The 27,929-nt window shown below is 42.2% G+C and overlaps 6 protein-coding genes across 10 annotated transcripts; 2 read left to right on the top strand and 4 right to left on the bottom strand.

Moving 5' to 3' along the window:
- The first annotated feature begins 20 nt into the window (after positions 1-20).
- On the top strand, positions 21-10,987 carry LOC117571322 (elongation of very long chain fatty acids protein 7). 2 transcript variants are annotated; one of them, XM_052004120.1, is made up of 6 exons: positions 21-182; positions 7,034-7,970; positions 9,786-9,860; positions 10,074-10,167; positions 10,232-10,478; positions 10,537-10,987. In XM_052004120.1, exons 2-6 carry the CDS (start codon positions 7,093-7,095, stop codon positions 10,905-10,907), a joined length of 1,665 nt encoding a protein of 554 aa, XP_051860080.1. In that variant the 5' UTR covers positions 21-182; positions 7,034-7,092; the 3' UTR covers positions 10,908-10,987. The 2 variants fall into 2 exon arrangements, with proteins under 2 accessions (XP_051860080.1, XP_034109299.1); XM_034253408.2 differs by lacking the exons at positions 21-182; positions 7,034-7,970 and adding an exon at positions 9,555-9,682 and having other exon boundaries at positions 9,770-9,860.
- LOC117571320 (oxysterol-binding protein-related protein 9) lies at positions 214-11,678 on the bottom strand. Of its 2 annotated transcripts, XM_034253402.2 has the most exons (15): positions 11,238-11,678; positions 9,187-9,315; positions 8,278-8,499; positions 8,129-8,206; positions 6,356-6,608; positions 5,634-5,757; positions 3,604-4,038; positions 3,385-3,536; positions 3,221-3,322; positions 2,986-3,160; positions 2,788-2,923; positions 2,625-2,711; positions 1,970-2,091; positions 1,766-1,871; positions 214-1,702 (listed from the first exon to the last, which is right to left on the bottom strand). In XM_034253402.2, exons 1-15 carry the CDS (start codon positions 11,358-11,360, stop codon positions 1,616-1,618), a joined length of 2,331 nt encoding a protein of 776 aa, XP_034109293.1. In that variant the 5' UTR covers positions 11,361-11,678; the 3' UTR covers positions 214-1,615. The 2 variants fall into 2 exon arrangements, with proteins under 2 accessions (XP_034109293.1, XP_034109295.1); XM_034253404.2 differs by lacking the exons at positions 5,634-5,757; positions 6,356-6,608; positions 8,129-8,206; ... (1 more) ...; positions 9,187-9,315; positions 11,238-11,678 and adding an exon at positions 4,296-4,455.
- A 345-nt stretch (positions 11,679-12,023) lies between these two features.
- LOC117571940 (DNA replication licensing factor MCM4) lies at positions 12,024-15,137 on the bottom strand. The gene is made up of 6 exons (XM_034254433.2): positions 14,933-15,137; positions 14,558-14,868; positions 13,573-14,495; positions 13,144-13,515; positions 12,264-13,083; positions 12,024-12,202 (listed from the first exon to the last, which is right to left on the bottom strand). Exons 1-6 carry the CDS (start codon positions 15,003-15,005, stop codon positions 12,107-12,109), a joined length of 2,595 nt encoding a protein of 864 aa, XP_034110324.1. The 5' UTR covers positions 15,006-15,137; the 3' UTR covers positions 12,024-12,106.
- Positions 15,138-15,422: 285 nt separating this feature from the next.
- On the top strand, positions 15,423-24,019 carry LOC117571939 (unconventional myosin-Vb). Of its 3 annotated transcripts, XM_034254429.2 has the most exons (17): positions 15,423-15,938; positions 16,612-17,425; positions 17,490-17,728; positions 17,795-18,283; positions 18,349-18,442; positions 18,500-18,729; positions 18,919-18,942; positions 19,014-19,127; positions 19,197-20,083; positions 20,173-20,717; positions 20,779-20,914; positions 21,038-21,135; positions 21,224-21,923; positions 21,995-22,126; positions 22,179-22,701; positions 22,762-22,986; positions 23,042-24,019. In XM_034254429.2, exons 1-17 carry the CDS (start codon positions 15,909-15,911, stop codon positions 23,177-23,179), a joined length of 5,418 nt encoding a protein of 1,805 aa, XP_034110320.1. In that variant the 5' UTR covers positions 15,423-15,908; the 3' UTR covers positions 23,180-24,019. The 3 variants fall into 3 exon arrangements, with proteins under 3 accessions (XP_034110320.1, XP_034110321.1, XP_034110323.1); XM_034254430.2 differs by lacking the exon at positions 18,919-18,942; XM_034254432.2 differs by lacking the exons at positions 21,038-21,135; positions 21,995-22,126; positions 22,179-22,701; positions 22,762-22,986; positions 23,042-24,019 and having other exon boundaries at positions 21,224-21,469.
- Positions 23,304-25,623, bottom strand: LOC117571942 (elongation factor Tu). Its single transcript, XM_034254435.2, has 3 exons — positions 25,136-25,623; positions 24,317-25,082; positions 23,304-24,255 (listed from the first exon to the last, which is right to left on the bottom strand). Exons 1-3 carry the CDS (start codon positions 25,523-25,525, stop codon positions 24,056-24,058), a joined length of 1,356 nt encoding a protein of 451 aa, XP_034110326.1. The 5' UTR covers positions 25,526-25,623; the 3' UTR covers positions 23,304-24,055.
- A 22-nt stretch (positions 25,624-25,645) lies between these two features.
- On the bottom strand, positions 25,646-27,888 carry LOC117571941 (uncharacterized). Its single transcript, XM_034254434.2, has 4 exons — positions 27,386-27,888; positions 27,218-27,319; positions 26,799-27,161; positions 25,646-26,734 (listed from the first exon to the last, which is right to left on the bottom strand). Exons 1-4 carry the CDS (start codon positions 27,767-27,769, stop codon positions 25,712-25,714), a joined length of 1,872 nt encoding a protein of 623 aa, XP_034110325.1. The 5' UTR covers positions 27,770-27,888; the 3' UTR covers positions 25,646-25,711.
- Between the last annotated feature and the right edge of the window lie 41 nt (positions 27,889-27,929).

Below are 27,929 nucleotides of genomic sequence, written 5' to 3'. Positions count from 1 at the left end.
TAGCATTTCTCAAAAAATGTATTAAGATCCGATAAATAGCAATAAAAACGCACAACAAAAATTACCATCTGGTTACACTTCGTGTGGTATTTTAGTATTTTTCCGCTTGCCACAGATTAAGTTCAAATGAACAAATTGATGCGCGCACAACGCTCACAATTCGAAATATACCAGCTCGATTGGTGAGTCTTTTATATTTTCAATGAGAAATAATTTGATTTTAATTTTTATTTGCAATAATAGTATAATGGCTGATTTAAATGCTATGGGGAATAGGGTGTTTGCACTTTTTGAAAGAAATTCGTAAAAATATATGCACTCATTGGTGTATTATTTGTATACACATTTTATGTACGTATTGTTTTATATGTTTAATTAAGTGGGGCTGTCTCTATATTGAGTTACCTATATTTATGTATATTTAATTATTATTATTCAACAGTTGAAAAAGCGTAATATTCTTTATTCGTTTCATTTTGCGTTAACTTTGTTTTGAGTGAGAGTATTCGGTAGTTTACAAAGAAAAACAGCTTTGCATTGTGGCTGTTGGATTTTTGGCAAACTCCAACCAAAATTAGAAGCTAACTATTATTAATTCTATATTTTTAGTTTTGTGTTTTTTGTTTGTTTTTAATTACTGCATATTGCAAACAATTCGTTGGAATTTTGGCTGCGGGTTTGTAAGTAAAGCTTTTATCTTTATTGTGACAATGGAATTGAAAGTATAATATAATACTAAAGTTATTATTCTTTTTTTTTTATTTTATTTGACAAAATCAATTGTGCATTTAAAGTTTTGAAAACAGGAATTAATTATTTGTAATATATATGTATCTATTAGATATCTCATGTATTGTATTTTGTCTATTAGAGTCTTTTATTTAAAAAATAGAATTTCTATGCTTAAATACCTAATCCTTTTTCTTTTTTGTAATCTACAACTTCTGATATACATATCCCATAAAGGGTGGGCATGTGTGCTTGTATGTTGCGTGTGTGTTGTGTATGTTATAATAGTGTATTGTTTTGTAAAAGGTATTTTCGTATTTGTTTTGTTTTAGGTGTTCTTTGTTTTGCAGTTTACTGCGATTGCCTTTGAAACACTCTAGTACATAGTTATTTAATAATAAGTTGCTTTATACGAATATATTGCGTAGAAACTATTAAAGTGTTAGCTCTGTATATTGTTTGTCTTGCAGTTTATTAGATTCATTTTATCAACCATTATGTTGTATTGTGTCGTTCTCTGTTCTCATCGTTCGACTATCGTTCTCAACTAACTACCTAAACTTGGCTTTCTTTTCGTTTGTTATTTTGACTTTTTGCGTATTTAAACTATTTACAATTAAGAAACGGACACTCGAGACTGGCCACCAACTGGTTTCTTATAACTTATCTCATAATTCATATTTCTGTAAAACATTTAGTTTCCTGCATATGTTACGTTGTATCATCGTCAGTGTTTTTAAGGGGTTTTGTTTTGCGCACTTGTGGAAATTATACAAATAGTTGAGGCTCATTCTTGATATGAATCACACACGGATATATCAATGTGTGTGTGAGTGTGTATAAAAACATCGTGTATTGGCATTGCATATTGCTCCCAATAAATTCATTATCTTTTGGCCTCCTTCTCCTGCAAATACATGCGCTGACTCAGCGGTTTCGTGTAGATCCAATTCTCACCAATCGGCTTAAAGTGCTGCAAATAAGAAGACAAAAGGATTAGGATTCCATGTGAAGATTAATTATAATAATTGCGCACCTTGTGCTCCCAAGCCAGATCGTATTCCTTGCGCACCTTGGCCTGATCTCGTTGCTGTTGCTCCACAACAAATTTGGCATTCGTGGCGCGCTCAATATCATTGAATCTGTACGAAATGGCACATCAAATATAAAGATTAATAATAATACAAATTGTTTTTAAACATAGTTGCTAGTTGCTTGTAAATAGGAATAAAAGTTTTACTTGAGTCCTGCCGTTACTTCCTTCCAAACACGTCGTGATTCATATTCATCCTGCTCAACGATTGGTCGAACTTGTTTCTTAAATATGGGTATGCGATTTACGTCAACGAATACTTCGGTTTTCTAGAAAATTAAAGTGGAACATGGTCACCTTTTAGACATACGTTGTTCACGTGAAATAGACACACACAACATATCTACACAACAATATATGATGCATAGGGAATTACGAATTAAATATGTTACATATACAATATACATATATCTTTATACAGGCAATTTAGTTTAAAATTTTGGAGATAAGGCTTGAGGTTTAGGATTCATTTTCTAGATAAACAAAGTAAACACACAGAAAAGTGGTCCCAAACTATTTAAGAGAAAAGTACAAGAATCGCATAGGTACATGTAGTAGGCAAATTGGAGCAGGTTAAACAGTATATAGATTGATGGATGGATAGGTAGGTTAGGTAGATAGATAGATACATGGATGTAGCTGCCAACTCATGGTGTGTTGTTTGTTGCAGCGATTTGGGCGCAGATACAGATACTGGGTACTGATAGTAAAACATTAGCAGAAATTAGTTAATACACAACTCTACAGACACAAAATACAACAGAGGGAATTTGTTATCTACAGCATGCCAGTTGCAACTTACGTTCTTATCATGCCACTTGGCTTCCATCAGACCGCTCCACTCGCCAGCAATCGACACAAATGGCTTCTTATCGTTGGGCGAATATATCTAAGTGCATAAACAGAGACAAAGCATTATCATACAATGAGGGTTGATTTAATTACAATGTTTCGTATTAACCAACCTCAGCGCTGACTTTATTGCGTTTACCGCCATAGAAGGGTTTTGTCAGAAACTCAATATTGGCATAGTAACCAGTTTGGGGGCATTTGATTTCAACTGAGCCGCCCAACTCAATCCAAGGCACCGTTAAAATAGATCTGTAACCCAAATATCTCTCGTTATTCAGAAAAAAATGTTAATCTCAAATGTATATATATACCTGCCATAACCATTTGGGAAAGTTACAATGTACTCTTCGCTACGATCGACAAGGGTGACAACGCCCTCGCCAATGTTGTGCACTCCAATGGACAGACCCAAGAACTTTGATTTCGTCCAGACATGAGCAGTAAACGTAATCTTCTTATTATAATGCTCTGCATAGAAGGCTGAAACTGTAAGAAATTCGTGTTAATTAAATCTTAAAATAAATGTCTAGCATAATAAATACTTACTTGGTGGATGATGCGACACCTGTTCAGCCAAGAATGTTAGCTGATCCCGTCGACACCAGGGCACGGGACCATCATGCACCTCCTTGCCATCTTCGGATTCACCTGCATCCAAGAATTAAGATGTTAAAAAGTCTTAAATTGTGTCTTTTATCTATATATTTTACCTGGAATATCCCAATGACATTGAAATACTTCACCCAATATGGGATTGTAGGGTTTCTTGGCCACCGCGCTCTTGCGTCCAGCATGATAAGCACTCAAATACCAACGACAAACTTGCACAATGCGATCCCTGGGGTCATCCAGTTCTGAGATTCTATAGGCATCATAAATTATTATGCAGTGGTAAATGGAAATCTTTCATGCGTCGCTGTGTAACTTACTTAAGAAACAAATCGGGATGGGCAAAGTAATCGGCGTACATTTCGAGCAGAGAACGTCGTTCCAAGATGAACGTGGGTAGCACCACTTTGGTGAGGTCCATGCCAATCTTCACCTGCGACAACAGATGCGTTATCATTGAGCCATGCGCCTCCATGCTAAGGTCCATCTCCTCCTCCTCCTCGTAGAGTGCATCGTAATCGATGCCATTGTCATAGCTCGACGAACGTGAGCTCGGCACTTTGTTCGATTCGGTCTCTTCGATTTCGGGTAACGTCGACTGCGTCACTGTTGTTGCGACTGGTGTTGCTGCTGCTGTTGATGTTGGTGCGATTGCTGTTGTTGCTACTGCTGCCGCTGTTCTTGCTCCGGCTGAATCGTAGTTATCCGGCGGCTTTTCGTGCGTGGGTGATGTCTCCACAAAGCCGCGCGTGGCACTGCAAATATTAACACAAAAAATAGAGATACAGAATCCATTGAAATGCGGCTCACAGAATGCTTGAAGGACATGCATAATTAATAAACGGCTCAAATTTAAATGTACATATATGATGTCAGTGTCTACTCGCTCTCTTTCTCACTATCTGTGTGTCCCTCCTCGGCACACTACATGTTTGTTGCTAACTTCATTTAGTATTTATAAAATACAACAACACTGGAAGCAGAGCAAGAGCAAGGAGCAAGTGTTGCTTACCTTAGGCTAACACGCCGAACCCACTTCTTAAACATGGTAACACTGGTGGTGTGATGCTTTCAGCTGCGGATGCGACTGCAGTGGACGCTGCATGCAAAACTTTAAAATGGCGACTGTAAACCTTCGTTGCATATTTTACGGCGCCAGCTGCGCGCAACAAATCAAACAACACATACACATACAATAAGGAATACACATATGCATATAAATACACACACGTAAACTAAATCGAACCTATGCGAATTTCGCCATTATTGAGCCAACATTTTTTTTGTTTTTTTCCTTTTTTTTTGTATTTTTTTTTTTCAAGAATAACAAAGAAAGCCAAACTGTCAACAGTCAACAGACGAATGACGAACGTAACCATGATACAATTATACAAGGTAGTCTCGTCGGAAAATAGCTTTCGTCAGTGCGCATTCGTATTTCGACGCAAGAGGTTGTCTGCGGACGAAATTTTTAGCGCAATTAACCCTTATGCAAAATTACTTTTTGCCATGTATGCCGTAGACACGGATAGAATTAAAACATTTAGAGAATTAGAGAATTCTCATATATATTATTAATATTGTTCATAAACAATTTACATTTTAAAAATATGTGAAGGAGACATTAACATTAGCTTCAAAATATGTAAATATTAATATCATCGTCAAAGGGTTAATGCGCATTTCATTGTCGTCTCGTTCACACTACCACGCTGTGCCCCTTTCACTCGCACTCATTGCTAACATAGACTGGGTACCAGCTTTTTTCCGACGAGACTACCTTGTATAATTGTATCATGAACGTAACTACAAACCAACACAGGACAATCGTCACTCGTCGTCGTACGATGTGCCGACCGATGCCGACAACGGTGCTCGTCAGCTGTGACGAAGACCGTCGGAGGCAGTGTTGCCAAATCGGCTTACGCGCTCCTTGCAAAATTGCATGAATTATTAACAGGCGACTGACCAACTTAAATACTACGTACATGTATATGTATGCATGCATGTGCGTACACCTTTCTATATATATATGACCATATGTGCATATGTATATGCGAGCTGCAGCTTGCAATGCAAAGAGCGCATGCGCTGCTCGACTGACGAAAAGATATCAAAGAGGGGGAAAAGAGTAGCACAAGTGCACGCACACATAGACATACATACATACGTATCATATGTATGTATGTAATGGAAAATGTGTGCGATGTAGTAGTGTCAAATGAGTAAGCCGGCAAACCGCTCACAGCGACAAACGCAGAGAGATAATTGCTGTTTATCTCGCTTCGTACTGTGATGTCAGCAGCTTGCCTCTTTTTTTATCTTTAGCATTTATGCTTTGCACACTTACCAGCCAATTGGTGAGCTGCCCAGGCTTGTGAACGGATCATCATAGGCATCATAGAAGTCTTCTTCACCTTCACTGCTCGAATAAGAGGTCTCTGGCACAACGAGACCCAACGGTGCTGTCGTGGCTGCCAATACAAATTAATAAAACATGCAATCACATTCAAAAAATTAATCAATTGTATTTCAATTTGAACTGCCCCATTTCCCAATGCCATCGATTTCGTGCTCATTAACAAGCTACTCGGCTTGAGCATGACCCTGAGCAAATCTCAAAGAAACCAATCGAATAATAAAAAACTCACCGCATCACACATACGCTGAACAAAAAATAAACTTTGTTCAGTGAGCATAAAACTGAACGCATTAACCATTCGCATGGGATTGAATGCTCAGAACAAACCGAACGCCACAGCGAACTGACTCTTTGACAGTGTTGTGCAAAAAATAAAACATGTCGGAAGTGTGACCCCCAAAATACGATTTCCTCTTGCTCACTTCACAATGAATTGTTTTCTACAATCAATGCAAATTATTCATCTGAATTTACATCTGGTTCACTTTGGAATATACATTTTTGTCTGGAATCAGTGCAAACCTAACGGCATAGCGAACGGACTCTTAACAGTGTTGTGCAAGCAATCACCGCACAAAACAAAAATGGCGAAAGTGTGACCCCCAAAATATATGTGGTATATTTGTTGTATGTACGTGGATGACATTTACCGTTTTCCGTTGCTGAATCATCCTCATCGTCGCCAGCCATTTCGTTCTTGAGTGCCGAGATGGCCTCGCTACCCTTTCCTCCACCACCTCCTGCTCCTCCTCCAATGTTACTAGCGTCGCCAGATGCCATTGCCATTGTTGTTGCTGTTGTAGTTGTCATCGTCGGCCCATTGTAAATGCCATTGATGGGGTGCGCCATATTTTTGGCAATTTGTAGACTCACAATTGAGTGCTTGATATGATCCAACATGGCCTGTAAAATATAGTAGAGCGTAAAATAAAAATAAAACAAGTGCGCACGTTTATTACAATGCACTGGCCAACTACTAATTAAATAACCAGATTGAACGAACTCTGCTTAAAGTACCTGCCCAGCGTAAGTGGCTCGTCTGTTTGATTTGCCGGGTTATGTCTCTGTAAACAGAACACACAAAACAGTTTGTGCCACGAAGTTTGCAAAAGAAATGAGCAGCTGTTTGCGTCGCGTCGCCAGCTGGCGCAACTTGGCGAAAATTCTCATGCCCAATGCATATCTAATAATACGCCTCAAACGGGGCGGGGGTGGGAGGGGAAGGGTAACCCTGAACGCTAACCCTGAACTTGAATTGAAAATCAATATTACATCTGTTTCCCTGCAAATTAATCTGACACAAAATCATTGTTTGTTTTTTTTTTCAGTGTAAACATTTCTCACACGTCGTTTTTTGTTTCTACCCAGAATCCTCATCCCTAAACAAATGGATGATGAGCAAGAGTTGGCTAGCATTGAGAAGCTGCGTGTTCAATTTGAGGAACACAAGTTGCACTGCGAGCTGCAACGAGAGAAGCACAGCAAGCTAATTGGACACTTTAAGCTGGACTCTGCCATGAATGAGTTAAACTCGAATATGAAGGAGCTGCGCCTGGGGATGAATCAGCTGCATCAACTGCAGAGAGACTTGAGCTGCTGGACTAATGTCGATGCCATCGAGGAGTTGCCGTCTAGCATCAGCAGCGAGAGCATCGAGGAGCAGCCACTGAAGGTACCTAATTGCTCGTCTAGTTCAATTGATATGCCTTCTAGGCAGCTGGAAGAGTTCAATAAGCTGCCATTAGTGGACCAAGACCAACTTGTGATTAGCTGCGACTCGCGTCCATGTCTCTTTGCCAACTGTCGCAAGCGCGTGGATAGTCAGCTGCTGTTGCTGCACTACGTCAGCGACCACAGCAACGCTGATGATGCCTGCAACTTTCTGCACTCTCACAAGCTGTGGCAGGATCACCATATTGTGCTATCCTTTGACCCCAGGCGCTGTGAGCTGCAGCAGCAGAAAGTTATTGGGTTGCTCGACTACACTGGCTTCAATTTGCCAGCTTGCAGTGGGATTTTCAGCAGTTTTCTCAGCCAGGAGTTGGGTCAACTGCAAGGCAATGTGCAGATTGTGGTATTGATGTGCAAGACTTCAACCCATCTGCTGGCAGATGCCAGACATCAAGTGTTTGTCATCTGGCTGGTGACTCCCCAGCATCAGTTACAACTGAAAGCTTCTCTGCGTCTCTGTGGACGCGATGCAGCTGTCCAGGCGAACAGCACACTGAATGTGCGGCCAGTGCAGGATTGCCCGACGACATCCGAGTTTTTGGCCGTGAATGGCGATTATTGGCGCTTGTCGCATGACGAAATACAAAAGATATCGAATGACTTTCGTGATGAACTGCATCTAGATGTTGTCATTGCTCAGCCCTCCACTCCAAGCAGTGCAATTAGTTGAATAAATTTGAATAAATACTTACACTTGCGTTGTCCTGCAACGCTTTGCATTTGACCTGCTCGGCAGTGTCGCTCAGCTCAGCAATGCGTTTGTCCAGCGCCTAAAACGTGGATTAAAGATATGTAATCAGTGAACTAGTTATGCAATTATAATGCATAATATAATACTCACATTGGTCTGCTCTATCATGAGCTGCAGATAGGCATCCGCTTCGGTAACACGTCGCGCCACGAGCTCCAAGTGATTGGAACGCTTGCCGCCCGACTCTTTCGTGTAGCCGCCAGCAATGTAGAAGGCGCTCTGACTGTCCCACAGACGCGAACGATTCGCGTGCCGTCGTATTGTGTCCTCCAGACGTCGCACCCACTGTTCACGCTCATCGCTGTGCCGCGCCTGCAATGGATTGTGTGGGTTGTTGCGATGGTTTGCCAATAAGTTTTATCGTTTATGGCGCCAGAGCGGAAGGAAAGGGGCAAAACAAAAAGGTAGATAGACAATCAGCGAAAAAGACTCGAAAGGAAATCATCAAAACAAACGAAATGTTTATAATGCACACTATATAGTAAAGCATAGAGTATATAGTAGGTACATATGTATGTATTAATAGACATACAGTTCATTCTTACATTTAGACATTTAAAATATGCCTTGTCAAGTATTGTGCCTAGTATACATATGTGTGAGGGGTATACGAGACTAAGCCTCGATTTGAAGCATTTGTAGTTAACACTTAGGCGTAATCCTTCTTGATCATAATCCTTACAGTAATGCTATCTGCTAAAATGACTGTTTAGGCTGTCAGTTTATATTTCTATGATGAGTGTTTAGGCTAAAATGAGTGTTTAGGCTGATAGTTTATATTTCTATCAGTCAGTCAATCAATCGTTAAATGTGTTCGATTGAAGCGAAAGCTAAATTGCGTTTTGGCTTCATCAAATCCCTATAGAAATTGCAGATCACTAATTTTTACTGTTTCAATCAGTCAATCAGTCCGTCAGTCAGAGGTAATCGCTAATATGTTCGTGTGAAACGTATTATAGTCTTATTGACATTATAGATTCATTCATTCAGAAGACTTACCTGAAAGTGAAAGGTTTTGTGATCCACAGTGATGGTGAAGGTATTATCCTCCTGATCGTCGATGCCGATAAGCGCGTCTTTGAGGCGCACACAGCCACGTCGCACGCCCTTCATCATCTTCTCCTTGGACTGAACGAAAGCATACAAAATAAATATAAAATGTTAATAGCATATCGATTAATAGAACGAAATTTGCAATGAAAAGTGTCCGTCTGTTTTATGACGTATGTACAGTTGCGTTTACAATTCATCATAATTCGTACATTGTGTGCACTTAGTATAGTTGCTAAGTGTCTCTCTTTGCATACATTAGTGATTTTGGAACGTGTTGAACCCAGCGGTTCAAATTCGAGTGAAGCATTTAACAAACGCTCACATATCTTCGATAAGTCGGACACGCTGGTTCGTGTTCTGTTTCCCTAAACCGCACTCAACAGGATTCATATTAATTCAAACAGGACTCTTAAGGAACTACCCAAAATGGAATCGCAATTATGTGTGTTTAAAGATTTGTCTTGAAGACTTTTACATTTTTTTTTTTGGAAAAACAAAAAGTTTACAACTTTCTTTTTTATTTTTTTAGCTTATGAACACCCGAGGATCATGTCGACTCCCACGTTTATGGTTACAGTCTTGGGGATATATCTGCTGCTAGTCACTAAAATTGGACCAGAGTATGTTAAAAAACAACTATGTATATAGAGGGCCATTCTCGTGACGAACTTATCGCACTTTGGCCGAACTGAAATTAACAATTCAATTGCGTATAAAGTGGATATTGCGTTTGATCAATTCCCAATGGAATTGTATTGATTTACAATTGAAATACTCTACGTAAAAATGTAAATAGTATATATTTGTTTACGTCTGTGTTTTTGTACTTTAAGATTCATGCTGTTCCGAAAACCGTTCCAGCTCAAGAAGCTAATCATCACTCATAACATTGTGCAAGTTGTTAGCTGTATATATGTTCTCTTTGAGGTAAATTCGGTTTACATCATTCAGTTAGACGATTGCTGCGATTAACTACTTTCATCATTTGTAGATTCTGTCTATCACAGAGAATAATATAATCTTATTTTGGAAATGCAACACAGTGGAGATGACAGAGTCTCGGACAAAGCGCCATTTCAGCTTGTCATACTTCCTCTTCTGGCTTAAATTATCTGAGCTGATTGAGACGGTGATCTTTGTGCTGCGCCACAAGCAGAATCAAGTGACTAAACTGCACATCTTCCATCACATTACCACAATAACTTTGATCTATATGCTGATCAATTATAATGAGAATGGTAAGTTCCATCTATATATCTATATCAAGCAATGATTGAATTGAATGACTTTCCGCAGGAACTGATGCACTCTTTCCCGTATTCCTCAACTCGATTGTGCACATCGTGATGTACTCATATTACTTGACCGCTGCTGTGGCCGCTCCGAGCATTGTCCGTGCTCTGACGCCAGTGAAGAAATCCATTACCATGATGCAGATGACGCAGTTTGCACTCATCATTTTGCATGCGATATTGGCGAGTCTCAATTGTGGCGTTGATCGCGTCGTTTTCGGATACTTTATGGTGGTGATAGTCCTCATGTTCTATGGATTCTACGATTTCTACCGAGGCTCCTATAAGAAACACGAGCTGAATCGCAGAGAATTTGCAGCTGCATCTCGTGCTGCAGCTGGAGAAGTGCCAACAAAAACGTTGGAAGTTAATTAGGCCGAATACAAATATACATATATGTATATACTACATCTTGTAAATCATACGATATACAAATACATGCTTACGAATTTGAATCCAAAATGTATGTGGGCTTGGCTGTGTGACTCGTACACATATATGTTCAATTTAACAATTTGATTAATTGGTCGTCTATTGAGAGACAGAGAGAGGGAATGCGAAGGGAGGCGATGGGGAAGCTGATTGTTTGCTTTGGCTTGACAGATAAGATAACAATTAAAACTGCGACAGCCAGTTTATGTAGATAAAATAACACCATCCGCTGGCTCATCAGGCACGATAACAATGACGATGTGGATCACTCACCGTGTAGTAGGATAGCAGGCCTGCATTCTCGTCCAGCACAAAGAAGCGATACTGCCATCCCTTCATCACGTTCGTCCATTTGCTCAGAGTGCCCTCCAGTGTGCCGGCCGAGGTTGAAGCCATGTTACATCTGCTGAGCTGTTGTTGCTGCTGCCGTTGCTAATGTTACTGCTATACTATGAGGTAGCGCAGTGTTCGCCTTTTCCCGTAGTCGTTGTCGTTCTCGTCAGCTGATCTCTTTGGCCGCTCGTCGCTTGATGTTGTGAGGGAGACGAATGTTGATGTTTGTGCCCTGTGACGTAACAATCCTCCTACTCGCACGTACAATCCCAACTTTACTACGCTCGTAGCGGGGTTTGAAAAACAAAGCATTTATTGTTATGCCGTACTTGTGCCTGCTTATTAATGGTTCGCTTGTTGTCTCGCTCATCAGAGCGAGTGAGCTAACCTTCTAGAGTTTTCACCCCACATTCGCATTTCAACAGAATAATTCTCGGCCGTGCAGCAACTCTGCTTCAATGTTTATCGATAAATTATCGGCGGGCACTTAAAACTCTTAGTTTCTATAAAATACATTATTCATTCATTTATTGTGCAATCTTGACAAATAAAATGCGCAAAATGTTTAACTCGTGGTCTTAAGGTCATAATAGTTAATTCGATGCCTTGTTGAATGTTTCTTTCCATCGTTCCAATACTTGCCTCTAGTGGTACTGTTAATACTCTGTTAACAATGGCGATTTAAAAGACGTTTTATTAAAAACATTTCGACTGCTTTGAAATAAATTGTTTTTTAAATCAATCTTTATTAATTTTCAAGCTTAACATTAGGAATGAATGAAATGTTTTGTGTGTGTGTGGTAATGAAATTAACAAATTCGAATGGTATTTTTGCCCATAACAACAATGGCGCCCTCATCTTGTACTTCCTTCAGGGCATCTTCGAACTGCTCGCGTGTAATCATCTAAAAATAAACAAATATCAATAAAACTGAATGAACTATGACAGATGAAGTATTGACTTACAATTTGAGAGCCTTCCTTGATCTCCTTGAATAGTTTTTGATAGGGAACCGTAGGCACCTTGCCCTTTTTCTTGAGATTTTCCTTGATAGCAGCAACGAGATCAGCGCGTTTCTTGCGTGCGGCTGTAGACAATCCGGTGGTCAAAATGCCCACATCAATCTTACCCGACAATGGATCTGTAGCCGATTGTTTCAAGGCCTCACGATGCAGTCGCCAAGCTTCCTCCACATCCCGCAGTTCCACCTCATTGCTAAGACGCACCTTGGCATGGGCCTCCGAAAGACGAATCAAACTCTCCAACTGCCGAGGATAAGCAGAGATTTGGCCGCGACCAGCGCCAACTTTACGCATATCGACGTATGCCTGAATCAAACGCTGCTGCGCCTCATCTGATAGTGTGGGCGAAAGATGTTCACGAGCATAGGCAATGTAATCGCGTAGCACGCTCATATCAAACATGGTGTCCTCCTCCTCGTGGCGTGTCACATAGTACAGCGATACCAAATGGCTAGCCAAGCGCTTATCGAAGAGCTCATCCTGCGGATCCAGCACCAAGAAGATCAAATCGAAACGCGACAGCAGCGTGTGCGGCAACTGCACATTGTCGATGATGTTCTTGCGCTTATTCCACTGCGACTCGGCGGGATTGGCTGCAGCCAGTATGGAAGTGCGTGCATTAAGTTGACAAATGATGCCAGCCTTGGCAATACTCAAAGTCTGCTGTTCCATGACCTCGTGGAGCACACTGCGCGTCGAATCGTTCATCTTATCAAACTCATCGATGCAACAGACACCATTGTCCGCCAGCACAAGAGCGCCACTAGAATACAAAGATTATTATAATTTATACTTGGTATTTATTAAGATCTCCATCACTTACGTCTGCAGGACAAGTTGACGTGTCTCTGGATCCTTGGTCACATAGGCAGTCAAGCCCACAGCGGATGAACCACGTCCCGATGTGTATTGAGAGCGTGGCACTAGATTGTAGACATACTGCAACATTTGTGACTTGGATGTGCCGGGATCACCGCATAGCAGCAGATGAATCTCTGATCTAAAGTTCTGGCGACCGAGTGTCGCGTGTTTCTTCTTGGTGCCGCCAAAGAGCTGGAGCAGAATGCCCTTCTTAATGTCATCATTCTCATAAATTGAAGGAGCAATTGCACGCGCCAAACGATCATAGATATCGGGCTTCTTGGATAGCAATTGGAGCAGCTCAACACGCTCTGGAGGGAAAATATGATCCTTACTGTAAAACAAAATATATTAGCCAAAGTCCCAGTCAACTACTGTAACAGAAACTCACCCCTCTTCCTCCTCATAGAGTCGTTTGTTGTCCACCTTGCGGAAATGAACGACATCGATGTGCGTCTTGTACACACTCTTCACATTGAGACCCTTGCCCTTGAGGGGCATGGCACGATAGATGCCAGTGACAGTGACACGATCACCAGGCTGCACTCGATCCACCAGATCATTGTGGGCATACAACATGACATTGTGTGGTGTCTGACCAGCAGCCATATCATCGGGCGACTCCTGCAACTTAATGAGCTGTTTGTCGGTGAATTCACTACGATTGTGAATGATTCGGAAGCAGTGATTCGTGTTACAGTTGGTGCAGAGCGTTGGCTGTGCAATGCGACCACGATCCACTTCGACAGTAGTGCTGTAGGAGCAAATGTTGCACATAAAGAATGCTTCACGCATCTCAGGTATGACGTTAGAAGAGCGAATGACCATGCCGCTAATACTGATCAATTGATCCATATCCTCGGGATTCAGGGAGCGCATGTTACGCGTTTTGTCCGCATTGAACGGACGCACTTGGATCTGATGCTCCAAAAGCGCAGCTGGATAACGTTCAAAGAACATTTCATTAATGGCCATATCGAAGCCAGGTATAACTTCCTGTGGATAGCAAATCAACTGGCGATACAAGTCCTGGTCAAAAGTCTTCAGATGGGAGCAGTTCAGATTTAAATATGGTTCCTCCAAGGTATGAATCTCCTCCAGCTTTTGCAAGTACAACGGCTGATTTACATCAATATTCTCTGAAATCTCATCCTGTTCGGCACTCGGATCTATGAAGCGCATAATGAATGATTTGAATTTGGACTTGCATTGGCTGACGACAACATTGGTGCCCCAGACAACCAGCTGGGGTCCAGTTGAAGCCTCCGACACTGGGTCTGTGGTCTCCGAGCCCTTCTCTGGTATGGTATCGAGCTGTAAGAAACCGAATAGTGTTAGGCAACAGCCAAAAATTGTTAGTTGCATTCTTCACTTACCCCCGAGGCGCCACCAATAGCCACTTGGCGAATGCGCTTATCCGTGCGTATATCTGGACGTGCACGTAGTGGAGTGCCGCGTATTCCAGAACGTGGCGTACGTATCGAGCCCATGGAACTCGGCGTGCCATAGTTGAGCGGCGAACTCAAGTCAATCTCACTCATGCCGCCCAAACCACGCGCCGGACTCGTTGCCGGCAAGCTGATGTTGGCCGGCGATGTGGGTGGCAGACTTATGTTGTCCGAGGGCCTGCCTGGCTGCCGTCCTGGACCCATGCGCATTGGCGTCTCCACATCCTGCGTAGCGATTCCTAAATAACCGACAATTATTGTTTATGAACGGAATTCATACGAATGTATAAAGCTCATAATTACTTCGCGTTGGCGTTCGCGCTCCTTGCTTTGGTGTAGCACCTCCCACATTCGGTGAACGAGCGGGACTTGACATATTTTATTTTAGCACTTTTGTTAATTACAACTTTATTTCTTTCGCAAGAAAATGCAATCTGTTGTTGCCGCGTTTCTGTCTGAGCTGCGCTGTGCTATCGTTGTTGACTTTGCGCGGGAAATTATGACAGTTGCAGCTGCGACGCTTATGTGAAGTGCTGTGAAACGCTAGCAGTTGGACATATCAGTGCTGCAAAATGTAATCTTTTAATATGCCGCGTAATTGCGAATTCGAAATTTGCGACATTTAAATGCATTTGATTCAAAAGAAAATAATAAATTATTGCGCATGATATACGCTAGACCCAAAGTCAGCATAATAAGATCAGCTGAGCGAATGTTGTTAGTCTGGCCTGAACTCTACGACTTGGTGACAACCCTGCCCTTTAGCAAGACTGATTCTACGTCAGTTCAGTGTCGGTTTAGACGGCAACAAGGCGGACTGAAGTTTGTTGACAGTATCAGTGTCGTCGAAATTACCAAATTAGCAATATATTTATGTTACGATTGTGCCGTTTTCTTCAATTCAACATTTCTTTTGGCCTTAATTTTCAAATTAAAGTTCATATAAAGCAATAAATTAATAATAAAAAATGTAAATTAAACACAAGTGAAGCAATAATAAGAAAAAAAACAACCACATAAATTAAAATAAAACCAGGCAAAACAAACAAAACAAGAAAAAGTTAAGAGAATAAAGTCAAATTGTTGGAAGCGAAATTCTATTGGAAATAAGAAGGCGAAAAAAGCTAACGGGTTTTATGCACATAATAAAATTGGAATCAATCGTCTCCTCTCCCTCACTGTTACCGTTGCCGCCGTTGCCGTCGAAGTCAATGCGGAGTAATAAATAAATAAGTGCTAAATTGATTGCTCCAATCTCGGATACACTCACTGTGTAATCATGTCAAGCGAAGAGATGTTATACGCTAAGGTATATTACAAGTTATATTGATGCCCCACAAGTGCATTGTTGGCAATTGCGCGCTGTTGTCGTTGTCAATGTTGTTGTTGTTGTTGTTGTCGCAGTCAACGTCGCTGTCGACAGCACCCAATAGTGTTAAGAATGGGAGCTTATAAAAAAGACGCATACATAATGACAACAATAACAACGTGCATTGCATGTGAGCAAGTGTGTGAGTAAGCGCGAGTGAAGAGTATGTGTGTGTGCCTGTGTTTGTGCGCCCATTTCATTTGTACCATTCTTCAGTTCTTCTATTTGACCCCATCCGCCTATTCGCCGTTATTGATGTCATGCCTGCTAGAGAGTGTCATGGTGCATTTTTAGAAAAGAGAATGTAGTGTGAGTGAGGGAATGAATCACAGTCTTATCAGAATTTTGGTGTTCTGATAAGCATTGCGATTTTTCTAATGTACGGGTGATTCTGAGTTGATGTCAATTATAATTTGTCGCGCGTCTCTGTCAGTGTATGTTTGTGCGCGAGTGTGTGTTTGAGTGTGTGTGTGTGTGTTTGTATTTTGTTTACGTTATGCAGAGAGTCTTAGCCCCGGCTTTAGTTAGTTTACAAGCTGTTCGGCCTTGCTCATTCTCTATTGTCGCAGGTCAGGCTCAACTTTTGATTTACATCGATTTCTTTCTGTCTTAGGGCTCCAAAATATGGATACCCCATCCGGAGCAGGTCTGGGAGAGCGCCACGTTGGAGGATAGCTATCGTAAGGGAGCTGCCTGCCTCAAGATCCAGACTGAGTCGGGTGTCCTCAAGGAGATCAAGGTGAAACCGGATGGCAGTAATCTGCCGCCACTGCGCAATCCTGCCATCCTGGTGGGCCAAAATGACCTGACCACGCTATCATATCTGCATGAGCCCGGCGTGCTCTACAATTTGCGGGTGCGCTTCTGTGAACGACAAATCATCTACACTTATTGCGGCATCATTCTGGTGGCCTTTAATCCGTATGCCGAGATGCCGCTGTACGGGCCCAACATCATACGTGCCTATCGTGGCCATGCCATGGGCGAACTGGAGCCCCACATCTTTGCCCTGGCTGAGGAGGCGTACACGAAACTGGAGCGTGAGAATTGCAATCTCAGCATCATTGTTAGCGGCGAATCGGGCGCTGGCAAAACCGTTTCGGCCAAGTATGCAATGCGTTACTTTGCCGCCGTCGGTGGCTCAGAGTCGGAGACGCAGGTCGAGCGCAAGGTGCTGGCATCTTCGCCGATCATGGAGGCCTTTGGCAATGCCAAGACCACACGCAACGACAACAGCTCGCGTTTCGGCAAGTTCACCAAGCTGCTGTTCCGCAATCATATGGGTGTCATGTATCTGCAGGGCGCCACCATGCACACGTATCTGTTGGAAAAGTCGCGAGTGGTGTATCAGGCGCAGGGCGAACGCAACTATCACATATTCTATCAGCTGTGCGCGGCGCGTGCCAAATATCCTGAACTAGTGCTGGGTAAGATTGCGATTACGATTATGCAATGCATACTGTGTTCACTAATGATTCTTTTTGGTTACAGAGCATCAGGATAAATATCAATTCTTGAATATGGGCGGTGCCCCGGACATTGAGCGTGTCTCGGATGCTGATCAGTTCAATGAAACGGTACAGGCCATGACTGTGTTGGGTTTCTCCATTCAGCAGATCGCCGATATTGTTAAGATCCTGGCTGGCATTCTGCACTTAGGCAACATTGAGGTGTGCAAAAAGTACAAGGATGGCAGCGAGGAGGAAGACACTGAATCCTGCGAGATATTTGTAAGCAAAATGCATCTAATTGTAATTGTAATCAACTAAGCTCTCTATCTCTCTATTCGTTGGCAGCAAAACAATATGCACCTGCAGGTGACGGGCGATCTGCTGAAGATCAACGCTGATGATTTGCGTCGCTGGCTATTGATGCGTAAGATAGAGTCGGTCAATGAATATGTGCTGATACCGAACAACATTGAGATGGCAATGGCTGCACGCGATGCGCTGGCCAAGCACATCTATGCCAAGCTCTTCCAGTACATTGTGGGTGTGTTGAACAAGAGCCTCAATAATGGTAGCAAACAGTGCAGCTTCATTGGCGTGCTCGATATCTACGGCTTCGAAACGTTCGAGGTGAACTCGTTCGAACAGTTTTGCATAAACTATGCGAACGAAAAGCTCCAGCAGCAGTTCAATCAGCACGTCTTCAAACTGGAACAGGAGGAATACCTTAAGGAAGGTATCACCTGGACCATGATTGATTTCTACGACAATCAGCCGTGCATTGATCTCATCGAGAGTCGACTTGGTGTGCTCGATCTTTTGGATGAAGAGTGTCGCGTTAGTAATTTAAAAATGTTGTAACATTGCCGTATTGACTCCTTTTTCTCTTGTTCATTGTGTAGATGCCCAAGGGATCAGATGAGAGCTGGGCAGGCAAACTAATCGACAAGTGTATCAAGTTTCCACACTTTGAAAAGCCACGCTTTGGTACCACAAGTGAGTATTCAAACAAATTAATTTAAAAACTTTCGATAAATCCTAATTTACTTTTAGGTTTCTTTATTAAACACTTTTCGGACACTGTCGAATATGATGTAAATGGTTTCTTGGAAAAGAATCGCGACACAGTGTCCAAGGAACTGACCAATGTGATGGCACAATCGAACATGTCGCTGTGCAAACAGGTCATGAGTCTGGAAGAAGTAGACACACTGAGCACAGATGCCAACAAGAATACTACCACTCTGGGAGGTCGTGTTGTCATCAGTGCTAATCGCAAACAGGTTTGTTCAGCAGTCAGCGATGATATTAGCTTCTGTTTAAACTGGCGCATAATCTTAAATCTTTGTATTGCTAAATTGTATTTCCATACGCTTGACATCATCTAAACCAAACCACTGTTTCACTGTCCAACATTGTCCACTGTCCACCATCGAATACACTGTCTCCAACTTGGCATGGCTGGCCGACAGCAACTCAACGAAACGCGTCGAAGAGTTAGTTTCCATCTTTGTTTAATTTACGTTCTATTGCCAGTTATTTTAATTATTTTATTGATTGCCATTAGGTGGTGCCATCGAAGCAGCATAAGAAAACTGTTGGCTCACAGTTCCAGGAGAGTTTGGCCTCGCTTATCTCCACGTTGCATGCCACAACGCCACATTATGTGCGCTGTATTAAAGTAAATATATATATTTATTGACTTATCGATTTCGAATTAGTAATAAACACACACTACGCTTGCTTCTAGCCTAACGATGACAAGACGGCCTTCAAGTGGGAGACGGCAAAGATCATTCAACAACTCCGCGCTTGCGGCGTCTTGGAAACTGTACGCATCTCGGCAGCTGGTTTCCCATCACGTTGGTTGTATCCCGACTTCTATATGCGTTACCAGCTGCTGGCGTATCGCAATCAGATCGATAAAAATGACATGAAGCTATCGTGCCGCAACATTGTGCTCAAGTGGATTCAGGACGAGGACAAGTATCGGTTTGGCAACACACAAATCTTTTTCAGAGCCGGTCAGGTCGCCTATCTGGAGCAGGTGCGCGCCAATCTACGCAAGAAATACATTACCATAGTGCAGTCCGTGGTGCGTCGCTTTATCAAGCGGCGTCGCTACCTTAAGCTGCAGGCCATCATCTCGGGTATACAGCGACATGCTCGTGGCTATATGGCGCGTGTGCGTGCCCAAAAAATGCGAGAAGTACGCGCTGCTCTCATCCTGTCCAAGTACGCTCGTGGCTGGCTTTGTCGGCGTCGCTACTTGCGACTTTGCCACTCGGTTGCCGGTATTCAGCAATATGCACGTGGCATGCTGGCTCGTAAACGTTTCTATGCGATGAGGGACTACTATCGCGCCGTGCAAATACAGCGCTTTGTGCGCGGCGTCCTTGCACGTCGCACCTATCAGAAGCGGCGACGAAACATTATCATTTGCCAGGCGGCGGTGCGACGATTCTTGGCGCGACGCAAGTTCAAGCGCATGAAGGCAGAGGCCAAGACCATATCGCACATGGAGAACAAGTACATGGGCCTGGAGAACAAGATCATATCGATGCAGCAGCGCATCGATGAGCTCAATCGCGACAATAGTAATCTGAAGCACAAGACCAGCGAGATTAGTGTGCTGAAGTCAGTATCTGGGATTGGTTATGCTTATTGCTTGATTTTATAGTTTCATGTTTTCTTTTTCCTTGTTTTTTTGCTTGTTATTTCTGTAGAATGAAACTGGAGATGAAAAAGAACTTGGAGTTTGAGTTTAAAACCATTAAAGCTGCCTGTAATGATAAGGATAAGCTAATCGAGGCACTTAACAAGCAACTCGAATCGGAGCGCGACGAAAAAATGCAGCTGCTAGAAGAGAACGGGCATGCCCAAGAGGACTGGACAGCACAAAAGCAAATGTGGTGCATGGAGAATGAGGAGCTGCGAAAGCAAGTGGACTCCATGATTGACATGGCCAAGAACTCGGAGAGCAGTCAGCGTGAACGCGAGGAACGTATGCTGACAGAGATCGACAACAAGGAACTAAACGAAGCTTACCAGCGCGCCATCAAGGACAAGGAGGTGATCGAGAATGAGAACTACACGCTGAAGGAGGAACTGAGTCGCATGCAGCAGCATCACAATGGCCTCGGACCCTATAACATGCATCATGCCCGCTCCGCCAGCAATGCGTCCAGTCAAAATGATGAGGACGTTGGCTACGGCTCGGCTAGGAACACATTGGACATTAACAGAACGCCAGATCTGACCAACAAGAGCGGTACTTATCACAGAGTATTTCCCAAGATTGATTTTGATATTTGATGTATACTTCCTTGCAGATTCATTCTTTGACAGCACGAGCATTGTGGTCAAGCTTCGTTCCATACTCGAGGAGGAGAAGCAGAAGCACAAGTATTTGCAGGAGCAGTATGTCAAGTTAGCCAGCCGCAACAAGCCCACCGAGGATTCATTCCGGTAAGCACAGCATCCTTTCCGCTTTTAGTTGAACACACACACACACAACAGATACACAAATTAGTTCTAGTCTAACACTGATTATGTATATTATGTATTGTTTGCTATACACTTTGCCAATAGCGTCTCCGAGCTTGAAGTAGAGAACGAGAAACTCCGCAGCGACTACGATCAGCTGCGCACAAGCATTAAACACGGTGTTGAGATCAACGAGCTCAATGGTAAAATTCGCCCAGATCGGTGATACGCCGACAGCATTTGATCCATCTACATTGACAATTTTTTTGCTCTTCTATTCCCGTCTTGTAGCACAACATGCCGCACTTCAAGAGGAGGTGCGTCGCAGACGGGAGGAATGCATTCAGCTGAAGGCTGTCCTGTTGCAACAGAGCCAGGCGCTTCGCTCTTTTGATCCGGATAACCTGCAATTGCGTGCCGATGGCAGCCATGTCAATGAGCTGATGGAGGCATTCCAGGCACAGAAACTGGTCAACAGGCAATTAGAGTCCGAACTGAAGGCCATAACAGAGGAGCATAACAGTAAACTGGTGGAAATGACACAGACTATCGAACGAATCGGACAGGAGAAGGGTGAAATGCAAGAGGCGCTATTTAAGAGCATCGATGAGTTTGACGACGCCAATGTGGATACACTGAAGCAGAACGATCGCTATCTGCGTCTCGAGCTGAAGAAAGCCATCACACAGTATCTGCTGGTGCAGGAGGAGCTTAAGTTGGCTAACGCCAAGCTATCCGCTTATAGGCAAGACGGTGGCAAGCTGGAGAACAAACTGGAAGAGGAAATGATACGCAACAAGGCAGCGAATAGCAATAGCGATGTGGGCGCCAATGTGGCCAAACAAAAGTCACAGAATCCGCTTGGCTTGATGAAGTTCCACAATAGTGATCTCGATAAGATCTTGCAACGTCTCTTGAGTAATCTAATGCCGCGCACCGTTGTTGGACTACTACCCGGCTTTCCAGCCTATCTCATCTTTATGTGCATACGGTAAGCAATGTGGAAAAAAGAGTTTATTGGAAAAGAAGAAATTCTTCAACAATTTTTAAACAATTTCGCAGATATACAGATCTGACTAATGCTGACGAAGATGTGCGTGAACTGCTGAGCAAATTTGTGATGCAAATTAAGAAAATGCATCGCACTCCACATCCGATTGAGAACCGCGTCATCTGGCTGGTCAATTCAATAACGTATGTCAATAGTCAATTATTAGTTTCGTTTATAATCAATTTGTATTTGCAGTCTATTGAATCTATTGAAACAATACGGCGACGTCGAGGAATATGTCAAGTTTAATACGGAGAAACAGAATCAACAGCAATTGAAGAACTTCAATCTGTTTGAATATCGACGCGTCATACTCGATCTCATTGTCAATCTGTACCAGGCGCTGGTCATGCAAATACAAGGTCTACTTGATCCAAAGATTGTGCCAGCAATATTGAACAACGATGAAATACAACGGACACGTCATCCGCATGGCATGCGCAATCGCAATTTTGATGCCCAATCGTCGCCGGGGCACGGCAATATTCCGGCATGGAAACAGTTGATTGGTCAGCTCGAGCATTTCTATAAGCAATTCCAGCACTTTGGCTTGGATGCTGTCTATGCCGAGCAGATATTTAGTCAACTGTTGTACTTTGTCTGTGCCGTGGCTCTCAATTGTCTGATGCTGCGTGGCGACATTTGCATGTGGGAAACTGGCATGATAATTCGCTACAATCTTGGCTGCATTGAGGATTGGGTGCGCGACAAGAAAATGGTCAGTTGAACAAATCGCATTAAGTTCTACCGTATGAAACTAAACATTTTTTGTATTTAGTCGAATGATGTATTGGCTCCACTGGCACCGCTGAATCAAGTATCCCAGCTATTACAATCGCGTAAGAGCGAGGAGGATGTGCAAACCATTTGCGATCTGTGCACGTCGTTGAATACAGCCCAAGTGCTGAAGGTGATGAAATCCTACAAGCTGGACGACTACGAAAGCGAAATAACCAACGTGTTTCTGGATAAACTAACCCAGAAGTTGAATGAACGCCAAATGGTAATGTACAACCGAATCTTGCTATAGAAACGAGTTTTATAATTATTAATTGCAGCCCAAGGTCGATGAGTTTACGATGGATCAAAAGTTCATACATCCCTTCAAGGTAATGTTCAAGTACAGCGACATCAAGTTGGAGGAGATTGAGTTGCCGTCGCATTTAAATTTGGACGAATTCCTCACAAAGATATAAATGTTTTGTATAGCGTCGTGTGTATTTTTGTCAGCATTAGTTTATCGTTGCCATTTGACCGTCATTGCATTTTGTTTTTAATATTAAATAAACCCTCCTAAGTTAATACAATTTAAATTAGCTAAAACAAAAAAAAAAAAAAGAAAATGTTAGTGAAATGTTTGATTAGAGAGCCTAGCAATTGCCTAAATGTAGTTCCTGTTTAGTTTAAAATGAGCCCCTTATCGACAAATCCTTGAATTCAAATTGGTTCGAAACCAATATCAGAAATAATTATTTAGTATGTTTAAATCGCCTGTGTGCCGGGAGTTAGACTCTCAAAACGTAGAAAACAAAAGCATTCCTAAGTTGCAATAAATAAAAAACCTTGTACCTTAACTTAGAAAGAAAAAAGTACTTAAAGAAATGTGAAAGATGAATTATATAGTAAATGATAAACGAAACTCTATGTATACAAAGGCCGATATGTTGCCTTAAACGTTTGCAATTCAGAGACTTGTAAAGTGTTAAGATAACTATATACACACATTTAACAATAATACAATACAATAATAATATATACTATAGTATATATATAAAGAGTGTCTTTTTGGCTCTGTAACGAAGCTGTATTCCATTTATGTATTCTTTTTTTTTTGTGAAATTTACCTATTTCTATGTATTAATGTGTATTCTCACTTAGCGCGATTCAAAGAGTGATTTCTGCAAACATGTATAATTTAATTGAAACCAACTGTTGGCATTTCTTTGATTATGAATATGATTAATATGTATTTATTTATTAAATATATACATACACATGTACACTGAAATTAAACAAATGAATTTGTACTAAGGCGATCTAGAATACTCGTCTCAATAAACGAAAACTCTTATTTAGCATTCAATTGTCGCCTTGGACAACTTGTTCTTGGGCAAATCGAGGGATGGTAATCGTTGTGTAATCATGCCCGTTGCCACAGTCATTCCATTCTCGCGAATTGTAAACGCTTGTCCCGGCGTCATGACCATCTTGCGCATCAGCGTCACACGCACTTTGCTATGCTCGCCCGGCATCAACATGGATTCGTGTGGCACTGCAAGAAATATATGTATACTACTCAGTATGTTTTTTCATTAAAGAACTTCCTAGCTTACCCATATCAATACGAGCCGGCGTGTTCCAAGTCATGCTGAACAGTTGTTGAATGTACTTGGAGAGCATGGGTTTGACACGTCCACCCTCGGCACGCGATAGCAAATACATTGACGCCTCGAAGTGATTGGATATATTCTCAGAGCCGGTGGCACACAACAACATGCCTCGTTCCACCGCTGAAATCTTAATACCACGCAGTAAAGCGCCCACATTCTCTCCCGCCAACGCCTGAGGAACGCTCTTCCGGAAGATCTGTATATCACTGACGGTGGTCTTAAGGTTTTGATTAAAACCCAGCAGATCAGCATCGGCATTGCGCAGAATGGTGCCACGTTTGATGGTGCCAACGACAACTGTGCCGCGACCGGGCACCGTAAATGCATTATCAATGGGTAGAATAAACGGAGCAGTTGTGTCACGTTTGGGCGTGGGAATATAGTTATCACAATGTTGCAAAAGCTGCTCGATAGCCGGCACACCGAAACTGGACTGATCACCACGCAGTGCTAGCAACGCAGAGCCACAAATAACTGGGCTGTTGACGCCATCAAAACCAAAGTCCGTTAACATTTCACGCATCTCAATCTCGACTAGCTCGAGCACTTCTTGATCCACCAAATCGGCTTTGTTGATGAACACCACAATGCGTTCAATACCTACTTGCTTGGCGAGCAGCAAATGCTCGCGCGTCTGTGGCATTTGTCCATCTGTGGCTGCAACCACCAGAATTGCACCATCCATTTGCGAGGCACCAGAAATCATGTTCTATAAAATATAATACATTACACCAATTGTGTGCTCAATGATACACAACTCACCTTGATGTAATCCGCATGACCGGGACAGTCGGTGTGTGCATAGGTGCGTTCCTTGGTGGCATAGCCAATGTGGCAGGCATTAATTGTGATGCCGCGTGCCTTTTCTTCAGGCGCTCGATCGATCTGGTCGTAGGATACATAGTCAGCCAGACCCTTACCAGATTGGATCTTGGTAATGGCTGCCGTTAATGTTGTCTTGCCGTGATCCACATGCCCAATAGTGCCAACATTGCAATGGGCCTGCTCACCCTGACTGGGATTTGGTTTAACACTGCTCGAAAACCAGCGGGAACTAGCACAACTCCAGCTGCCATTAATCAATGAACGTGGAAATGTTTGCAAAACAACTGCATCGCGATGCTTCCAAAGTCTGCCAAGCAAACGTCTCATTGTCAGCAATGTATGCAGTACATACGTAATCGTCGTCAAGTTGCACGCCGCTGTTTCACCAAAACAACATCAGCTGTCTTTGCTATGCGGCTGATGAACAGCAGCTGATTGCGATCAGTGTTGTAAAATAGCCAAACGTAACTTCATTCAAACTAACGAATCGGTTTTAGTTTTGCATGCAACGTTTTATTTATTTGAATTATTTTCGGCTTTTGGGAATGTTTGTGTTTGCAGTGTGGTTTCCGGTGCCTCGGGAGCTTTCGCATTATTCCGAATGATTTTGTGAGTACGCTTCATGTGCACACCAAGACTCACACGCTCGGAGAACTTGGTATTGCAGAGACTGCACTGAAGTGTTTTCTCCCGATGGATGTGGCGATGCTTCACGAGTGCATTGGCGTTGGTGAACGACTTTTGACAAATTTCGCACACCTTGTCTCGTATGTTTAGATGCGCTTTAATGTGATCTTTGAGGTCCCGTTTCGTTAGAAAATCCTTGGGGCACATAGCGCATTTAAATGCCCGAATTTTGGTATGAACTGCTGTCACATGGTTGCTCATTTGAATTTTTTGCTTAAACGATTTACCACAGAATTCGCAGACAAATGGTTTGGCTATGTGGCTATCATCATGGGTACGCATATGTGCACTCAGTTGACTGGCAAATGAGAAGCTGCGATCACATAAACTGCAGTTAAATGTTTTGCCCATGTGAACACGTTGATTATGCTGCTGTAAATGACAACGACGCTCGAAATGATTCTCGCACAGCGTGCACTTAAACCAGCCGCCATCGCCAACCTTATGAGCACGAAACTGATGTGCCTGTAGAGCGTGATCGGTGCTGAAGCTATTTTGACAGACGTCACATGGAATTTTCTGGCGGAATGTTGTCGTTTTCAGGAAGCCCTTGCATGTCTCAATGTAATGTTTTTCGGCCCTCAACAATCCAACTGTTTGGGTCTCTGTTAGTCCTTTGATTTTGCGGGAATACCATTGACGCAAATAGAGCACACTGTCATAAACATCATAGTGGGTAATGATGCCAAGTGGAATCTCCTTGGTGAGCAGATCAGTCATTTCGATGTATGCTCTTTTTCGTTCCTGAAGATTAGCGAACTCCTTGTTTGTTGAATCGTATAATTGCGGAAACTTAGCATACAACTCTATGAAGTATGTTGTCAAATGGTTTGATTCAATAAACGATAGCTGTAATACAAAGTTTAGAAAAAATAAGTATATGAAATCATACAATATTTAATGAATGCAGTACCTTAATTTTATTCTCGTCACTGTCCTCGTCGCTTTCCGCATCATCAAGATCACAGCGTTTCCCTAGGAAACTATACATTTCATGATAATACAATGGTAACTTCGTCAATTTCTTTGTACGTTTTTGACGTGTTATCACTGCATATTGACTATGAAGACTCGATATGCATTTCTTCAGCTTGTAATGTGTGAGATGAACATTTACACTGGCTTTTAGCTGATCAATTAAGTTGGCGTATGCTGCACTGCGTTTTTCCTTGTTTTTATATGCAGCATTTTTGGGATCCCATAGACACGGATGTCCCTTATATAGTTCAATAAACTGTGTGATTCGCGGATTGCGGCGATAAAATGTAGGATTGAACTAAGAATAATACTATAAGCATTTAAGGATTTGTTTTTAATTCATAAAATTCTTACTTTTACTGTTGGCGCAAAGTGTTTCTTTTCGCCGCTCTGCTCAGTTAGAGAATTATCATCCATAAGGCAAGACACGGCCATAATAGGGCATTTCTCTAACATCTAAATAAATAAAAATTTGAATTAATTAATAACAATCGATTATGAAACTATTAACTGTAACTTTACCTCATCATCAGTATTGAGCTCGCTGTCGTTATCGTTATCGTCCTCATCTTCGCAAGTCAGACCGCTTGGCAAATCAACAAATGCTTCCTCGGCTAAACAATCCTTATTGTCATCATCCTCTTCAAACTCGACATCATTATCATTGATTTCAGTTTCACTACTGTCTTCGTTTGGCATTGATTGAGTTTTATGCTCGACGGTTCTACTGCATGATATTTTATCATCATCTTCGAAACGCACTTTGTGTGCATTTCTAATGTGTAAAATGAACTCTTGCCACTTTTCCAGATTTACTTCAACGTTGCAATCGTGTTGGCAATGCGAGCAGCTCAAAAAGAACTCTTTGTAATTGTTGCGAACGAGAAGAGTTCCACAAACCACCATTTTGAGCACATTGAATATTGTTTTTAGCAGATGGCTTTAAATTTGCAAATTATAAACAAACAAAACACAAATTGTTGTTGCATCTTAAATCTCCAATTAACTTATCGATACATATGCCACCAGCTGATAAACAGTGTTGTGAAAATTCAAAAACAATACC

The sequence above is a fragment of the Drosophila albomicans genome, chromosome 3 (assembly GCF_009650485.2).
Source record: "Drosophila albomicans strain 15112-1751.03 chromosome 3, ASM965048v2, whole genome shotgun sequence".
Taxonomy (NCBI): Eukaryota; Metazoa; Arthropoda; class Insecta; order Diptera; family Drosophilidae; genus Drosophila; species Drosophila albomicans.
Note: the sequence above shows the minus strand (reverse complement) of the source record. Positions and strands in the feature narration are given on the sequence as shown.